At 34.2% G+C, this 12,988-nt stretch overlaps 1 protein-coding gene across 1 annotated transcript in view; it reads left to right on the top strand.

Moving 5' to 3' along the window:
- Window positions 1-12,988, top strand: part of DMD (dystrophin) — a 2,124,682-nt gene that overhangs the window by 712,642 nt on the left and 1,399,052 nt on the right. Inside the window, exons 20-21 of the mRNA XM_060001925.1 lie at window positions 3,821-4,062; window positions 9,588-9,768. Of these exons, the coding sequence (XP_059857908.1) occupies window positions 3,821-4,062; window positions 9,588-9,768 (423 nt within the window). The remainder of the gene's footprint in view (window positions 1-3,820; window positions 4,063-9,587; window positions 9,769-12,988) is intronic.

The raw sequence follows: 12,988 nt of genomic DNA, 5'->3' as shown, positions 1-12,988 counted from the left end.
AGAAAGACAGGTTATACTCTAGTTGAGCAGGAAGCATATTCATATATAAAATAATACAGTATTTCCATACAAATCGTTAATAAATAAAATGTCTGATTTTCTGCAGTCAAAATCATATCTTCACCAGTGACATCTAGAAATTTCTGTTTTTAACTTTTAGCATGGCTATCCTGTGTAACTTTAATTTCAAATGATTATAGATTTATGACCAGTTATTCCAAGATTCCCTAATAAACTTATGGATTCATCACTGATTGATATAATTTCTCTTAAAAGTGTATAAATATACTTTCTATATCCCATATTAGTGCCATATTATATAAAATTACTATCTTTAAAAAGTATTTATTATTTTTCATAAATGACCCTTTTCAGTAATTAAAAAGACTCCCCCTCTCCCTAATTTACCATTTGAAAGATGTGGTTTCTTTTCCTTGTTTCCTACATGTTCTTTTTCATTTCTTTATATTAACATTGACTAATATTTATTGGTTGCCTAGTATATGTCATGCTTGGTGTAACAATTCATATATGTTAACTAAGAATCCTGATAGGTGTCCAATGAGGTCAATTGTATTTTTTTAACTTTTTATTTCATATTGGAGTATAATTGATTAACAATGTTGTGTTAGTTTCAGGTGTACAGCCGAGTGATTCAGTTATACATATACATGTATCATACTCTTTTTCAAATTCTTTTCCCATTTAGGTTATTACAGAATATTGAGCAGAGTTCCCTGTGCTATACAGTAGGTCCTTGTTGGTTATCTATTTTAAATATAGCTATGTGTACATGTCAATTCTCAATCTATGGATAAGAAAAATGAGGCCCAGTGTGATTACCTAACTGAACCCAGTTCACTCATTTAGTAAAGCAGTGATGGGGGCCAGGGACCAAATTTGAACTCAGGTCTGCCTAAATACCGGAGCTTTTGCTGTGAACTTTTATACCCTTTTGCCTGCTTTTACCATTTATCCTAATAAGGAGATCCTTCTTTTACCTATTATTATATTTTAATTCCCTTTATTCGGTTATAAAAATCAATATGCTCTTAAGTGGAGAGTATGTAGATTTCATAGTGGATTTGTACTAAATTCACTTTTCTCATTTATATTAATTCCTTTTGCAGCAGTGTTTAGCATCTGGACATTTTTTGGGCACGACATACTGAACTGATAGTTTTGGGTAATGAACAAGGAGTAATTAAATTCTAGCTCTGGATTTTAATAGGTACCATAGAACTTATTGATACTTCATTATAGTTTGATTTGCATTTTGCTGATTAAATTAACATGCATTATTCTTATTAAAATTAATTTATGATTTTATTTTTCCAATTGCTAAGGGGTTTTCATATGGTTGACCTCAGGGATGGTGAGACAATTTTCTCTGTATTCCCTTATCATTTGGACAAATGCTAAATAAATTCAATCCAGCATCGTTCCATCAGTACTTTTAATTTACTTTAGCATCTCTTGTTTGCCTGTCATGGACTTGGACTACCAAGGACTGACTTCCTTCTTGTAAGTGCCTATTCACATTTAATATATGCTGAAAATATTTCTCTTAAACATCTGGTCATTTAGATCCATGGCACATTTTTGAATCATTTTCTAACATAATTTACAGTTTCTACCCTGTGTACTTTTAAATTGTTCCCTTTCATTTTCCAGCAATAATATCAGCATTTTATTGTAGTATTTTTTCTCAAACTGAGTGCCTATATGACCGGAGATTTGGGTTCTTCCCTTATACTTTGTGACAAACATGATCATTTTACAACTATAGTTTCTTAGTGGCATCCCTCAGAACATATTTTAGTATAATTCTTGGTCAGTGCTCAAAACCAAATTATCCCAAACAGAATATCCCACAACACATCCAGATGTCTCAATAAAACCAGTCACTTCCTTAGCTGTTAGGGAGGGTATTAGAGGAATATTTAGCTCCTGCAAACCATGGGCTGCCTTTTATAGCTGTATATACAGAAATATACATATATTAACTTTTTGCTCTTCAGTTTTTCAATTAATTTTTTTTTTTTTTTCGGTACGCGGGGCCTCTCACTGTTGTGGCCTCTCCCGTTGCGGAGCACGGGCTCCGGACATGCAGGCTCAGCGACCATGGCTCATGGGCCCAGCCGCTCCGCGGCATGTGGGATCCTCCCAGACCGGGGCACGAACCCGTGTCCCGTGCATCGGCAGGCGGACTCTCAACCACTGCGCCACCAGGGAAGCCCTTCAATTAATTTTTTTCAAAAATATATCAGGCAAAGAAGGAGGAAAAAGATCGTTGCCAACGATATTTGTGAAGTTTGTTTTCTCCAATGTCATCCTGGCTAGTGTCAAATTCTGAAATGAGCGAAGTTAGTGTTGTGTTTCACATGGATTGAGAGACGTGGTTTGGCAGCATGACAGAATTACAACAAAATGAAAATTAGGTATCTGAGCAGAGGAAAGTAAAGGAGAATAAAATTGTTGACTTCAAATCCATGTCTTTTTATTCTTTAAAAAGAGTGAAGTGGGAGGCATGTACAAGTTAGCAGAACCACAAGCCTCACATTTGCTAGAGATGGTCTTCACTTTTTAATAACGTAATAACTTGTCAGTTAACTAAATCACATTACCAGAAAGTTGTGTAAAATGGGCATTCATAAAAGAAGATTCTCCTAGACAACTTGGTCTTCACTAAATCATTTTACCCCTAAAATACTTTAACTTAGAGGAAGAATCTTACAGTAAGCTTATGATCCCTTTTGAGATCTGCGAGTATATGTAGGAATAGGAAACATTTGAATATTCATTGTTTCAGAAATATTAGAAAGTTAGTGCTATCATAGCTACGTTTTAACATGCATATCATATTTAATATATTTATATAGTGTAATTTATTAAAGAATTTACTATGTGAACTGTGTGTGTGTGTAAGAACATTACATATTATGAACTTTAGAGAGTTAATAATGCGATATTGCTGTACTTGCATTGGATTGGCATTAGTCATATATCACATTTTGACAAAATTTAAATAAGATGGTATATGTTAAAAGACATAGCATATTCCCTAAAACATACTAGATTTTCCAGAAGGCTGAAGTTGATAATGATATGCTTATGTTTCCATTTTGCCCTCGATAGACTTTTTCTGCTTTAATATTTCTATCGATGATTTTAAAACTTTCAGATCAACTTCCGCATTTGTAAATGACATGTAAATAATTTGAAAACCTTTTTTCTAATTAGAAAGATTATTTTTCCTAATGCTTGTTTCCTTTCTTTGGACTCATGGGCAGTCCGCTTATTTCTGGCTTTCTGTAGCATAAACAGAGAATTATTGATTTTTTTATACATACTCACTTTTTTCCTTTTTTTAAAAATCCAAATAATAACATTTCAACTAATTCAAAGGTGTTTTAAAAAATAAAAATGTATGTTACTTTTTAGAAGTATAATTTAATAATATACATGATACTTAACATTTATTTGGAAGTATCCAAAAAGTTATTTGTCTGTAATCTTCCATCCCCACCATCAGAGCTTTGACCATTTTTTTAAATTTAAATATTTTCTACTCTTCTACATCTTATGTATCCTTATTTAGTACTTTGCTATATTCATATTCTTTGATAAGATGCAATTCTAGTAATTTACAGTCAATAATCAGAAATCATGGTATTTTAACTTCTTTATCAGTAAATAAATGATTTGTTTGAAATTATTCAGATGATGATAGTTTGGAACTTGAGTCAATGTTGGTTTTCAGATAATGTCTTTCAGTCTGTGGCTTCAGTGGATATATTTATAAAATATGTCTTTCTAGAGGGTGTTAATGCTGACAGTATCAAAGAAGCCTCAGAACAACTGAACAGCCGGTGGATCGAGTTCTGCCAGTTGCTAAATGAGAGACTTAACTGGCTGGAGTATCAGAACAACATCATCACTTTCTATAATCAGCTACAACAATTGGAGCAGATGACAACTACTGCAGAAAACTGGTTGAAAACCCAACCCACTACCACATCAGAGGCAACAGCAATTAAAAGCCAGTTGAAAAATTGTAAGGTAAGACTGTTTCCTCCTATTTGGAGCATGATCAATAGAAATTTCTTGGAAATTTCCAGAAGAATAGCAAATTATTTAATGATGAAATTTCCCTCTTAAGGGTTTAATTAAACACAGTAAAGATCAAAATATAAGCGAAGAAAATGAGTTTAAATAGGTAACATATGGATGCCCGAATCCCCAAAAACTTAGTTACACATAGTTAATTGATCTTGTCAGTTTTCAAAATGGTTAGGCAGTGTTGGAGTATAGGAAGCACACGTATCCTATGGAAAATGGACAGTAATTTGGCACTGTCCAATTCTTATGGCAGCTCAGGTGAATTTCAGAGCAAAACACAGTCATATGTTCAAAATGTGGAATCCACACAAACAGAAGCAGCTGATGTACAGTATAATTGGATATATGAGGAAAATCTTTAAAACTGACAGTCCATTAAATTAGGATACTTCAAGGAAGGTTCCTTTACAAAAATATTTTTTATATGTACTTGGAGTATAGAGGAACCTCAAGGGATAGTACAGTAACCCAGCATCAGTGCTGTTACTATACTTAAGAAGGATCAGGGAGCGAGAAGTTACAGAAACCCAGAAGGAGAGTCAGATGCTCATTGTAAAGGCAGCTTTAAGAGCCAGTCCAAGTACCAACACAGGAGTGGGGCCAGAAAAATAAACACCCTACTTTGCTCTCCTCCCTGCCTCCAGAATCTGAACAGGGGCCCCCATCAACTAAACTTAATCAGAAGGCAGACGACAAGGAGCTTTAATCTATAAATGTCATTCTCCTGGGTCACAGGAGAAGGGTGGGCAGTATATCTGGAGGGGCAAACAAGACACAGCACACACAAAAGGGCCTGAGAAAGACACTAAATGAGTATTCTGCACATGTAAATAAACAAGATATATCAATATAAACAGCTTGAACTTTTTGCATAGTTACTACAAACTGTTACTACGCATAGTTACACTTTTCATGGGAAGTGGGAAATTGATTAGAGGATAGATGAAAAGGTTTCCAGGATGAACCTTAATGGTAAACTGAGATGACTGGGCTTAATTTTAAAAGCAATGAATGGGGGTTAATCTGCATACTTTGAAAACAGTGGTTTAAATAATGGAAGACTGGAGATGGAGAGGCAACAGGGTTGGTTTGGAGGTGGTATTGAATTCAGAAAGTGAGGGGAAATTCAAAGCTATTTTGAAGGGAAAATCAGTTGAAGGATTTGATGATTCTTCTTCAAATATTGGACCTACAGCTTTACTAGGAAGTAAATAAACTCAGGAAATATATTTTTGGATAAAGAATATCGTACAGCAAGGCATTTAGTTTATTAGGCAAATATGTAAGTATAGGTAATTTCTGTTCCCTGTAATTCTAGATACATTTTGCTATTAAAGAATAGAATCCATGACTTTTTTTCCCTGTGAATTAGAGGAATACTCCATCTGTGTTATTTCTTGTGATAAAAAATCTGTTGACAGTACCTTAACCTGTTTCTTGAGATTCAGATATAGATATTAATAACATCTACAAAATGCATTCATCCATAAAATACATATTCAGTGTCTCTAATGTGGCCAAGAATGATACTAAGTGTATTAGCTGGTTTGGGCTGCCATAACAAATACCATAGACTGGGTGGCTTAAACAAAAGAAATTTATTTTCTCACGGTTCTGGAGGCTGAAAGTCCAAGATGAAGGTCTGGCAGGTTTCAGCTTCTGGTGAGAACTCTCTTTCTGTCTTGCAGACAGCTGCCTTCTCACCACGTCCTCGCCTGGCCTTTCCTTGGCACATGTGCATGGAGGGGAAAAAAAAATCTTTCTCTTTTTCTTGTAAGGCCACCAGTCCTATCAGATAAAGACCCTGCACTTAAGAACTGATTTAACCTTAATTACTATCTAAAAGCCCTATCACCAAATATAGTCACATTGTGGGTTAGAGCTCCAACACATAAATTTTGGGGGACATGATTTGGTACACAGATTCTCACCCTGCCCCCCATTTATGTCCTTGTTACATGCCACGAGCCCCCAAAGTCCAAAAGTCATAACTCATTCTAGCATCAACCCTAAAGCCTAAAGTCCAAAGTCTCTTCATAATTTAAATCAGATAGGGATGAGACTCAAGATATCATTCATTCTGAAATAGAACTTCTTTCCTGCTATAAACCAGTGAAACCAGATCACTTATGTGCTTCCAATATATGATGGTGGGACAGGCATAGGATAGGCATTCACATTCCAAAATGAGAAAAAATAGGGAAGAAAGAAGGGATCCTAATCAAGTCCAAAATTTAACAAGGCAAATTCCACTGGATTTAAGGTTTGAGAATAATCTTCTTTGGCTTGATGCCCTGCCTTCCAGTCCTGCTAGGGTGATGCTTCTACCTTTAGGACCCACTGGGGTGGCAGACACTTAAGTTTAGGGAATATTAGAGTGAGCATTCATTGACCCTGCCCTCACAGCATTTACCTAGAGTAGGTGAGAGAGAGAGATTAAGTAAATGATTAAATAAACAGATGTTAAATTACCACCGGGACAAATGCTTTAAACAGAGGTACAGAGTTCTGGGAGAGTGTCTAACAGGGAAAACCTGACCTTGACAGAGCCACCAAGGGCAACTTCATTGAGGCAGGTACATTTGAGTTGAAAGTAAGAGAACAGCAGGGAAGGAGGCTTCAGGCAGAAGGAACATGGTGGGAGGGAGCAATAATGACCAAATAACTGAAATAAGGCCAATGTGAATGCTGGGCATAGAAGGGTGGGGGCGTAAGATGAAAGATGGAGGCAAAAAGACAAGCATATAGGAGACAAAGCAAGGACTCTAAGGGCATGCTAGGCCCTTGGTCTTCATCTGAGGAGCGAATGGAGATCACTGAGTTTACATATCTTAAATATTCTCTCAAGGTTAGAGAAGTCATCCTAAGTGAAATCATTTCTTTTTTCTGCATTCAGCCACAAAGTTCCAAATTCTGATGATGTAAGTCTATGCCTCTTCATCACTCCTTACTGTTTCTTTCTGCCCCATTGGTTTCTGTTACTTTGATGAATCACCTTAGGCAAAATACTTAGCAGGATAAGCCCCATGTCATTCACACAACAGTTGAAATTGTGATTACTTGGTTGTGATTAGTAATAGGTAGATAAATTACTCCATCCTGTTTGTCAGCGCATTCTGTTATTTGGAGATGTTTCTAAAATTAGGGTGCAGATTTAGCTCAAAATCTAATGTTTGCCAGAACTGGTTCTTAATATGTTGAGGATTAGGGAGCCCTTTAAGAATTGGAAGAAATCCATGGACCCTTTCCTGAGGAAAAAAATACAAGTTTTTCTAGTAGATAAACATACAATTTTGAAGGATAAACAGACTGAGAGAACATGCCTTACTCTAGAGGACCATCCACACTAAGGCCCTTTTATGGAAATAACGAGTAATTGTTAACATCTTTTAAATGTTAAATATTTGAGGTCAAAATGATATTTCCTATGATTTACTCTTAGAACTTTAAGGTCCCTGCTGAACATTTGCCCAAATGTTTTATTAGTTTCAAAGTCCCCTTTGTTTTGCAGAACATACTTTACTATACTGTAGACTCATTATATAGCCCCCTAAGAAGGAAGAATGATGGCCCTACATGTGGCCAGATGTAAATTGGGTTCTTAAATGTTTCATGGCAGATGTCATTGGTACCATTTGCAAGTCTTGTGTACAAAGTGCATGTCTGTAATTCTATAATCCAAACCACAGAGTGTTACCCTTTATCTCTTGTCTTACTCTTCTATGAATATGCTTCTACCTTCTAGCACTTGATAGAGAGGCTTTATGTTTGAATGGGAGAGATGGGGGTCACTTCCTTATTTATCTAAATGTCTTTAATTTTCACCTACCAAAAGAATTTGATTGTTAGAGGTTAACCTACCTGAATCAACTCATACTGTTATAATCACATACCAAAATTCCTCTGAAAGTTATCTTTATATCTTCTAAAAATAGATTGTCCATTAGGTAGTATTGCTACTATGAAAGGATCCATGTGATAAATTTATCTCATTCAGTCCCAAGACAAAAGTTACTCTCTCTAAAAGAGTATGCATGGATCCAAAAATAACAGTTTTTTTTTTTTTTTACTTTTTACATTAATTTCCAGGAAGCTCAGATTTTTATTTAGTTCATAATTATTATAATTCTATCAATTTTCCTTTCCTTCTAATTGTCTTGTGATCCAATTTTTACATTTTAATTCTCCCGCTTTTTACATTTTGAACAATAAATGATCCTGAAGTACTTTTTTCTAGAGGTAGCATAGTTATGACTTTTAAGTGAACAACCATGGTAATAATACTTTAAAAAAGAGCATTTTGAAATTTCTGTTTGAGTTCAAATTATGTATTTATTAGAAACATATGAATTGCAACTTCACTGGAAACAAAAGAGTATGAAAACATTTACACCAAGAACAGCACCGTTCCAAAGAAATTGAATGCAGGCCACAAATTCAAGTCATGTGTAATTTTAAATGTTCTAGAAATGACATTTAAATAGGAAAAAGAGGTAAATAAATGAATTTCAATAATGCATTTTATTTAACCTGATATATCAAAAATATCATTTCAAGATTTAATCATTATTTTAAACTATGAGTTTGTATTTTCATACTAAGTCTTCAAAATTCAGTGTATGTTTTCCAATGACAGCACATCTAAATTTGGACTAAGCACTTTTTAGGTGCTCAGTAGCTACATGTGATGAGAGACTACTACATTGGACAGCACGGCAGAGTGTCCTTGTGATTTTTATCAACTAAATCAGAGTAGTCTTGAGAGTGAAAGGGGGTGCTGTTAACAATTATGCCAGGACAACAAGAGTAAAGCAGAGCAAACAGTCTCCCTAATTAAAATGATGGTAATTGCCTATTCAGTCAGGAGAAGTGATAAGACTGTACAAAACTTAGATAATTATAGACACAAATATGTGAGTGTATATACATAAATATTACATAGATTACATATATATGTAATCTATATAAAATTAATATATAAACATAATTTAATGTAGTATGTATATATGCAGACATGTAGCTATATATACAATTTATATTCTACACAAGTGAATTTAAAGAAAATTGTTCATTGAATGAGCTTAGAATTTGAAGTAAAGGTGCACAATTTTGACATGAGCGGGGTAGAGAAACATCCATGTTTGATTTATGAAGAAGATATAAGGTCATTCATAGTACTTTTCAGCTGTATATATTTATGCCCATTAATGTTCTAAATGATGTCATTTTGAAATTTAAAAATCATTGTATATGATGATATCTATTGAATGAAGAGTCAAGGTATTCTTAAATTGATCACCTGTGCTGGAGGCTTGCTTCAACCATTATGGATGTTTCTTACCAATATTTTGATAAGGGCATTAAGCTAAGTTTGCATCACTGCCTTTTAATACTTTTCTTTGCAAAAATGTAATGTATGCAAAGTAAAAACGTTATTTATTTTAATACTCTAAATTATGGTACAGGATGAAGTCAACCGGCTGTCAGTTCTTCAGCCTCAAATTGAGCGACTAAAAATTCAAAGCATAGCCCTGAAAGAGAAAGGACAAGGGCCAATGTTCCTGGATGCAGACTTTGTGGCCTTTACAAATCATTTTAACCAAGTCTTTGCTGATATGCAGGCCAGAGAGAAAGAGCTACAGACAAGTAAGTAAAAATACTTAAAATGACTAACTTGATGTTTTCCAAATTAGTTATTTATCGTGAAAAGAGAAAGTACTAACATGAAAGAATGATTTCCATCAAAGAAACCATACTCTCTACAACCTGTAGTAACAACTAATGGAATGTTGTTTTCGGAAAACAAATCTGTTAGATTTCCATTTCTTGCTCCCTCCATAATAATGTCATGACTATGAAGAACAAATAAAGTATATGTTGTGTATAGGCGTAACTTCTCCTTGGCAGGTTGAAAATTTTACAGTCAAATGTTTGGAACATTGAAGGAAATAAAAGAGCAGTGGAAGCCCTGTTAGTAGGTTTTCATCAAATCCAGTTTGCTTCATGTGCAAGGATATCTAGCTAGGCATCTTGCTAATACTTCTATCAATTTATATGAAGATTATTATAGCTGTAGCATACATGTGGCAACTGAAACTCAGCCAAGGACAAATTATTCTTTGGGCTGCATTTTACTCTTGGATCGCTATAAATATACAATATCTTCTTTTTCTCATTTACTGGTAAAATACAACATATGAGTGGAGCAATTATGCAAATGCCTACCATATGACGAGCAAATTTTTCAGGATGTCAATTTTGTCTCTCACCAGTTTGCTCTTATGATATTAATACACAGTCCAAATATCCCTACTCATCAGACAAAAATTCCTTTGACAAGCAGGTTTATGAACATTTTTAAGCATTAGCGAATGGGTCTTTGGTTCACCATACACATATATACATGTGTATATATATGTACACACAAAGGATTATAGAGTAAAACTAGATTTTTAAGGCATTAAGGTAAAAATATTTTTTTTAAAAAGTCATCCTCAAAGTTGTCATGAGAATCACAAGAACATATATTTGTTTTCTACTGAAACTTTAATTTGTTGGAATACACATTTTTAACTGCTTTCCTTTGCAAATGTGCAAAAAATTTACCACATAATAACAATGCTAGAATCAGCCTAGGGTAATACACGGGCTTTCCTCACTTTCCTATTTTTTTTCCTTTTTATTTCCTGGTGAGGTCATGTAATGAAAGATAAATGCATTTTTTTCCCTTTCTTTTACTTCAAAGTCATTTTTACTGAGGGGTTTATTTTCCTGATAGGGAATCAGGTAATACAACTTTACAGTAACGTCAGCTCCCTCTTGTGGATTTCAGTGTACTTGTTGCTGGGCCTCTGTAAAATCAATTGGGAGAAGATTGTAAATGTCCTAAATTTTCAAACGTTGACCTATTTAAGAATAATGCATTTTTCTTATCATAAAATCCATAAACCTCCCTTAAAGTCAAGTACATGTTAATGGTTATACTGTAACTGGTTGTCAGAGGAGCTTATTCACTGAAATTTTTTTAATTTACATAGACTTATTCATTATATTAAGGTTTAACATTTTTTTCTGTTTCTTTTAAAGGTGTTCAGAATGTTGATGTGTGATGATAACAGATTTGATTATGACACCATAATATAAATATATATTAATATATAACCTCTGTTCATATAGCTATCAGTATACCCATCTATATTAGCATGTCTTCTCTTTATCTTGCATATATATGATGATTGTTTATAAAAGTGCCAAATATTTTCATTTCATTTATGTCTAAATAAATGTGCTCCTTTCCACTATATTAACCAAATATCTCTAACACTTTGATTCACTCTTTTGGAAAACTTATTTTGATTCATTAATAATCATTAATTAAATATGGATTATATATATGAATTATAAATTATTCAATTTATATTTGTATATATAATTTATATGCATTATGTGTATTAAATATTATATATAAATTGTGTATATATAATTTATACATTGCATATATTGTGTATTATATGTATAAATTATATATAATTTTATGTAATATATATTTATATATAATATATGTATTATGTACATATATAAAAATGGTGAATAAAAGTTCACCACATCAAGTCATATTGCAGTTCAGTTTGTTAATTAATAATTATTTTCAAGGAATTTTCCATATGTATGTTTTCCCCCAAACTTACACCGGGGAGTAAATCTCATTTCTTGTATTACTACATGGTGCTTTGAACATATTAAGTATTCAGCAAGTAAGAGCTACCATCTTGGGAATCCATCTTGACTTTCATTCCCTCTTTCCTTTTCTTCTTTACTAGTGTTCTCACAATGAAACAAAATCTTGACATCTTAAGTGTACTTTAAATGGTGAAAACTGGTGTGAGGAATTGGTGGTTGGTATTTGGCAAAGATGATATGAGAAAATAATATTAGAAGTTAAATGTATTCTATATTCGTAGTAATTTTTAGTCTACAAACAACAGTCTTATAAATTATCTTTCTTAGTCCTCAGAGAGGACACAGAAGCTGAAAGATGAACAGGAATTAGTGAGATTAAGGGTAGTAGGTGCTGGCTAGCTAAGAATCTGAGAAGTCCTGTGTCCCTGGAGCACAGAGAGGAGAGAGTGATGCAAGGTGAGCCTAGAGAGGCAAACAGTCTAGAAAGGCCTTTTATGAGCCACGGTGAGGGTTCTAGACACTAACATGAGAAAAATGAAACAATACTGATGGGTTTTATGCTGTGATATAACATCATAAATCAGTTTTGCATTTTCAGAAACTGAGCAGTGAGGATAGATTGAAAGGAAGCAAAAGTACACGTGGAGAGACTAGGAAGGATCTTCCCTTGTGTGGGTTTTTGCTTGAGCTAAATAACTTACCTGTGAGATACTAACAAAGGCATTTGATCTTTTCACAAGTTGTTCTGTCTTCTCAGAATAGAGTGGAAGTTTGGTTTAGCTCTCAACGAGAGAACTTTACGTCTTGCATCCGAATACTGATCCGAAGCAGTTATACAGAAAAATATCAACAGTTCAGAAACTGAAATATTTCCCTTCTCATTAAACTGAGAGACCAGAAGGAAGCTAAATAAGGGAGAAGACAATCAGGGCCTCCCTTAGAAATGAAGTGGACTTGAGGGTGAGATTAGAGCCCATTGGGTAACTATTCCCACAGCTCTTCAGATGTATTTCCTGATTGATGAACCCACACATGGGTAGTGAGATAGCTAGTTCAGAAACTATGGACTTGCTAGGTCCTGTTTCAGTTCTAGCTCCTCCCCAAAGCAATCCACCTGTGAAACACCCAGAGAGTTTACTTAGGATCCAGATTTCAAGGAAAAAAATGTGCCCAAACATCCCGAATC

The sequence above is a fragment of the Delphinus delphis genome, chromosome X (assembly GCF_949987515.2).
Source record: "Delphinus delphis chromosome X, mDelDel1.2, whole genome shotgun sequence".
NCBI classification, from domain to species: Eukaryota; Metazoa; Chordata; class Mammalia; order Artiodactyla; family Delphinidae; genus Delphinus; species Delphinus delphis.
Note: the sequence above shows the minus strand (reverse complement) of the source record. Positions and strands in the feature narration are given on the sequence as shown.